The 6,012-nt window shown below is 62.7% G+C and overlaps 1 protein-coding gene across 1 annotated transcript in view; it reads right to left on the bottom strand.

Moving 5' to 3' along the window:
- Window positions 1-6,012, bottom strand: part of MAPKAPK3 (mitogen-activated protein kinase-activated protein kinase 3) — a 34,371-nt gene that overhangs the window by 6,023 nt on the left and 22,336 nt on the right. The window contains exon 2 of the mRNA XM_006770471.2: window positions 215-388. Coding sequence (XP_006770534.1) covers window positions 215-388 — 174 coding nt within the window. The remainder of the gene's footprint in view (window positions 1-214; window positions 389-6,012) is intronic.

Here is a 6,012-nt window from a genome sequence, read left to right as displayed (position 1 = left end):
CCCTCCCATCCCGGCCCTGGCCCCTGCCCCTGCCCCTGCCCCTGCCCCAGCCACAGGCTCAGGCCCTCTGCTCTTCCCGGGGAACAGAGACTGGCAGCTCCCTGGACCTCGAACAGCCTGAGCGTGGTGGCTGTCAGCTTGAGTGGGTTGAACTACACTCTTAGAAGGAGGGAGGGTGGTGAGCTCAGACCCTCCCTGGAGTCCCGGGAACCACGGGGTCCCAGCGAGGCGCGAGGCGGGGGCCGCACCACTCCATGATGATGAGCAGACAGCGCTTGTTGCGGTGCATGTTCTCGTACACGTCGAGGATGCGCACGATGTGGGGGCCGCCCGACGCCTGCCAGTGCTGCTCCACCTCCTGCCGGGCCTTGGGGCTGTCGTACAGGACCTGGAGGCAGCACAGACAGCGTCAGGCTCGCGGCACCCGGGACAGAGCCGCTGCCCCCCGCACCCCGCAGAGAGGGACCTGCCCCCGCGTGCCCAGCTTATGGAGGACACGGCGAGGGTGTGAATCCAGGTTTCCCTGGTGCGGGCTCCAGGGGGTGAGGTCAGCCCCGAGCAGCTTGGCTGGGGCCCAGGAAGGCCCTGGGAGGGGCAGCCCCGCCTCCCTTCTCGGGGCGGCAAGTGAGGTGGAAATGGAACGGGTTTCACGTCCAATGGCACATGGGCTGTGGGGCCCCGGCCAGGGCCACGCATGGGATGGGACAGGGTTGTGGGCCCAGAGAGTCTGGGGGCAGAGAGGACCCCAGCTGAGGGAGGTGACGGCCTGGTGGGGTGCAGTCCGGGTTTGGGGCTAAATTTCTCCCATGACTCAGTGTGGCCTCAGGCAAACTTTCCCAGCCGCAGCCCACAGCTCTGCAAAACGGAGCGACGGCAGAGTCATCCCCACAGGATGCAGCACCCAAGGCAGGAAGCGGTGGGCGGCGCAGGGATCCTCACTCAGGCTCGCTCAGCCCTGGGCGATGGCTGCCACCAGAAGGCCAGTCGCAGGAAATGAGCCCGGACTGGAGTGGGGAGAATCGGCTGCCGGGCGATGTGGCCGGGATGGGGAGAGCAGCAACGGGCCCTCCCCCACCCCCTCAAGGCTGGGTTTCCAGCTCCACGGGGCTGAGGACCCGGGTGGGAGCCCAAGGCTGGGGTTCAGGTCAGCCCGCCTCGCTCGGCACCCATAGGGCCTGGGCCACCCCGGCTGTGGTCTCCTCCTCTGCTGCACACGGTGCCGGGCAGGCTCTGGGCCTGAGCGCTCTCGGCTTGGGTGGAAGGAAGGCGGTGGGTGCGGCATTTGCTGCCCCTTGGCTGCCCCTTCATTTCTGGAGCAGCTCACCTCACCTCTAGCCTGGGGGTGCAGGGAGCTCCAGCTCTGGCGGCCCTGCTCCACTGCCCAGCCTGGGAGCCAGGGGCCTCTTGCTCCTGCTGCCCTGAGCTCACAGAGCCCCTCCCTGCTGTGCCCACACAGCCCCACCGACCAGCCTCTTGCTCACGGTGCTGGGGGCAGAGGCTCGGCCGTCCCACTCCCCACATCAGCCCGACTGTGTCCTGAGGTGGCTCTAGCGAAGGGCACGCCAGTCCTTGGCCAGAGGACCCGAGACACACCATCCTCCCTCCCTGCTCTCTCTCTGCACCCCTTTCCTCCTTGGCCTCCTGCCTGACCTGACCCTGTCCTGCTGGGACCCCAGGCTGGCTCCTGGACCCCTCCTCGTTCTGCCTCACTCTGGCATCTCTACCTCCGCCAAAGCCCCCTCTCTTCTCTAAAAACTCCCAAGCCCACAGCTGGAACACTCTGTGCTGTCCTCAACCCCACCTGTCCCCACCTGGCCCTTCACTTCTCCCCCCTTTAAGTCCACCCCCAACCCTGCCCCCTTGGTCCTCCCTTGGCGCCCAGGGCTCGCCTTCCTCTCCCACCTCACTCCTCTGCCTCTGGCCCCAGGCCAGGGCCACACACGGGATGGCACAGGGTTGTGGACCTGGAAATAGAGTCTGGGGGCAGAGAGGACCCCAGCTGCGGGAGGTGGGGTTCTAGCCAGAGGATGCACTTGCTGGTCCCACACAGGCCGCACTCTCGCCCTCTCCTTCTCCGTTGGTCAACTCCCTCCTGGGCTCAGCTCAGGCACCTCCTCCTCTGGAAGTCCTCCCAGCACCTGCCCCGTGGTCTGTGCCTCGGTCCCTCCCACCAGGCGAAGCAGCTTGAGGGCAGAGGCAGGTCTGTAAAGCTGGGGATCCCAGGCAGGAGCCTGGCCCCAAACACTGGGCTCCCGAACGAGGGGGCGGGGATGCGGGAGGGGCTGTGGCGGGAGGGGCCTGAGGTCTCGGAGGGGAGAGGAGGTGGGCAGAGAGCTTCACAGCCGGCCTGCACCCTGTGCTCCCCAACGGAGGAAGGCGGAGCTGCCCTGAGCCACAGCTTCCCGATGCCTCCCGCCCCACTCAGTGCATATTTAGGGACTCATTTCCCGCACAAGTTAAAATAGTGCTTCTCTGAGTGCCAAGGCCCCGAGAACAGGCCCAGGAGCAGGGAGACGCTGACCCTAGAAAACGCAGGTGCCACCACCGGCCTCTCTGCAAGGCCCACCCGGGCCCAGCTGCCCAGAAATCTCCCGGCTGCCACTCTTCACCCCTCCACGGAGTGTGGTCCCAAACATCTTAGAGCCTCAGCTTCCTCCTTCCCTTCCCCACAGCCAGAGACTTCCTCTCTTCTAGGCATCCTTCCAGTGTCACCTCCTCTCGGAAGCCCTCCCTGACTACGCTGTCTAAAGAGGGTCTCAAGGGTCCCTCGTTTCCTCTCCACCCTTCCTTTGTCTTCCTTGATGTACATTGTTTACTGAGGTATACTTTACGTACAGCAAAATGCACCAATTCCAAGAGCCCAGTTCTAGGAGGTTTTCTGTTGTTCTTTTTATTACCAGTTCAATGAATTCTGACAACTGCACACAGCCCTGGAACCCACACCCCCATCTGACAGAAAGCATTTCCAGCTCTCGGGAAAGCTCCCCCTCATCCCCTTTTACCTCCCTCCTGGGTAGCACTGGCTCACAACCTACAATTAGCTGTCCCTTTTGATAACCCTAATCGTGCAAGCGCGCGCACACACACACACACACACACACACATTGCACTTTCAACGTGCCTGGCTCTGTTCGGAGCCCTTCATAAATATTAGAGAGAAGGGACTTCATTCTCACCATCTTCAGCTGAGACATGGAGGCCCAGAGAGGAGAAGCAGCCGGTCGCAGCTCATGCAGCTGTTTCCCCGCCAGGCAGCCACCATGCTGCCTTCCTCATCAGACGGTGGGCCCAGAGGGGCAGGGCCAATCCGCCGGCTCACCTCTGGGTCCCTGGCTCAGAGAACGTTACCAACTTAATGACCAGATCTAAAGCGGAGGGCGGCAGCAAGAGCCTTCACAGCGCGTCGGAGGACGGAGGGAGGGGGCGATGGGGACCCAGGAAGGCTCAGCACGTGACAGGAGAGGTGGCCGCGCTGTCCCCACTGCTCCTCACCCTCCTCGCGGGTGAGCCAGGCCTCGCCCCTCTCCTCGGGGCCCATCTGACGCCTGCGGCCCACAGGCCATCGCTGCAACCCGGCTTCATCCACGCTCCCCTCGGGAAAGCCGTCCCCGGCAAAGCCCAGCTCTGAGGCCTGAGCACGGGGCTAGGACGGAGGCCCCGGTTCCGCTCCTGTGCGTGCGACCTGGGGCCAGGCCTCTGCTTCTCTGGCCTCTGGCTCCCTAATGCGAAACTGCAGGCCTTGGGCTAGATTAGGGGAGGGGAATGAAAAGGGAGACCTCAGCCCCGGCCGGTTTGCCCAGTGGGTAGAGCGTCGGCCTGCGGACTGAAGGGTCCTGGGTTCAATTCCAGACAAGGGGATGTACCTTGGTTGTGGGCTCGATTCCCAGTAGGGGGCGTGCAGGAGGCAGCCTATCAGTGTGTCTCTCCCATTGATGTTTCTAACTCTCCATCCCACTCCTTTCCTCTCTGTAAAAAATCAATAAAATATATATTTTTTAAAAAGCGGGGGAGGCCTCTGATCAGGGGTCCCTCGCAGAGGACCTACTGTAGCCCTACTCCCATATCCCTGGCCCCGTGGAGTAGCCCCTGGGTCTCCATGGACCCCAAATCCAAGTGTTTGAACCCAAAGGGGCCCACCTGGCATGTTGGTCCACAGACACAGCTTGGAAGAAAAGATGGGGTGGCCTTCTGGGAACCCAACAGCAATTCCCTTCTTTCCCTCCTGCCCTCCACCCCCTGGGCTCTCCAGGGGTCCCCCAAAGCTGGAGGGTCTGCGATGGTTCCCAAGTAGCTGCCCAGCCCCAGCTGGCACCCAACAGGAATCCCCACACGTGGGAGATGCGATCCCGGCTTCCTCCCGGGGAGGGCGCTCCCGGCTGTGCACGAGGTGTGGCCCAGGGATGTGCCATGAGCATGGAATGTGAGATGACATTCCCTTTTTTGTTGTTGTTATATATTTTTATTGATTTCAGAGAGGAAGGGTGAGGGAGAGAGAGATAGAAACATCAGTGATGAGAGAGAATCATGGATCAGCTCCCTCCTGCACGCCCCCTACTGGGGGTTCAGCCTGCAATCCGGGCATGTGCCCTGACCGGGAATCAAACCGTGACCTCCTGGTTCATAGGTCAGTACTCAACCACTGAGCCACGCCAGCCAGGCGACATTTCCTTTTTTATTTTTAGAGAGAATGAAAGGGAGGGAGGAGAGGGAGAGTGAAGCATCAACCTGAGAGAGAGACACATTGACTGGTTGCCTCCCACACATGCCCCGACCCGGGCCAGGGATGGAACCTGCAACCCAGGTACATGCCCTTGACTGGGAATCGAACCCGAGACCCTTTGGTCCGAGGGCTGGCACTCTAACCACTGAGCAAACTGGCCAGGGCGAGAGGGCCTTTCCTTGCACGAAGGACACTGCTCTAGCCTCAGGCTTTGGGCAGTGGTTTCGCCTCCCTTCTCCCCTCACTCTCTTTTGCCGAATTCTCTTAGCCGCCCCCAGAGCTGGATGGCCGAGTCCCCTACCACCCCCACCGGACCCGGCCCGCCCTGCAAAGGAGGAGGGCGGAGGAGCCCACGCCTGCAGCATCGCCTCAGAACGGGCCTCACCTCCACACACTCCCCACCCCAGGACGGAGGCCCTGTGGGCGGAGGAATCTTCCGCGCAGGAGCTGGGCAAGCAGCAGCATCATCTGCCGCTGGAAACGCGGTTCACCATTGACAAACACGCCCGTGTCTCACGGGAACGCTGGTGCCACCCTGTGAGGCAAGCAGGGCGGACCCGCCCAGTTGACAGACTGAGGCAAGAGGCTCAGGAGGGTGAGTCATGAGCTGGCTGCGGGACGGCGGGGCCAGACGGACCCACGCAGCCCCTCCCTGAGAGGCCATGTCAGGAGCGGGTGCCCCAAGCTGGGAGGCTCTGGCCAAAGCTACAGCTTGCAAGACTCGGGAAACTCGTTCTGAAATAAACACGTGCCTAGGTGCACGGGCGTGTGCACGAGCAGGGGTGTGGGGGGGGGGCGGGGTGCATGGGAACACGGGTACATGCAGGTATAGGGGGTGTGTGTGTGGGGGGTGTAGAGAGAGGATGGGGGTTGTGAGTGTGTGGGCCTGTGGCTCCAGCCTCTGTGATGTGGGCTTTGAACCCCCGGAGAATGGGCCCATCCATCGGTCCATTTATTCATCTAGTATCTCCTCCTCCTCTGAAGTGCCTGGCAGAGAACTGGCACAGAGAGGTGCCCAAGAAAGACTGGGGTCTTGCTGTCACAGCCCACCCTGTGACAGACAGCCTTGCCCACGCAGGTGACCACGCCAGACCCTCTGCTCGGACCTCCGCTCCCACTGAGGCCCCATCCCCGCGGCGCTGCCCAGAACCGAGAGCCGGGTGTCTGCAGCCCCCAGCCCCCCACGTGCTCAGTGCCGCAGCCAGCTCCCCGGGGCTGGCTCTCCTCAGATGACAGTGTCACAGTGTCCCTCTGTCACACACACAGGGGCCCTGGCCACCAGCCTGGGTCAG

The sequence above is a fragment of the Myotis davidii genome, unplaced genomic scaffold, assembly GCF_000327345.1.
Source record: "Myotis davidii unplaced genomic scaffold, ASM32734v1 scaffold663, whole genome shotgun sequence".
Classification (NCBI taxonomy): Eukaryota; Metazoa; Chordata; class Mammalia; order Chiroptera; family Vespertilionidae; genus Myotis; species Myotis davidii.
Note: the sequence above shows the minus strand (reverse complement) of the source record. Positions and strands in the feature narration are given on the sequence as shown.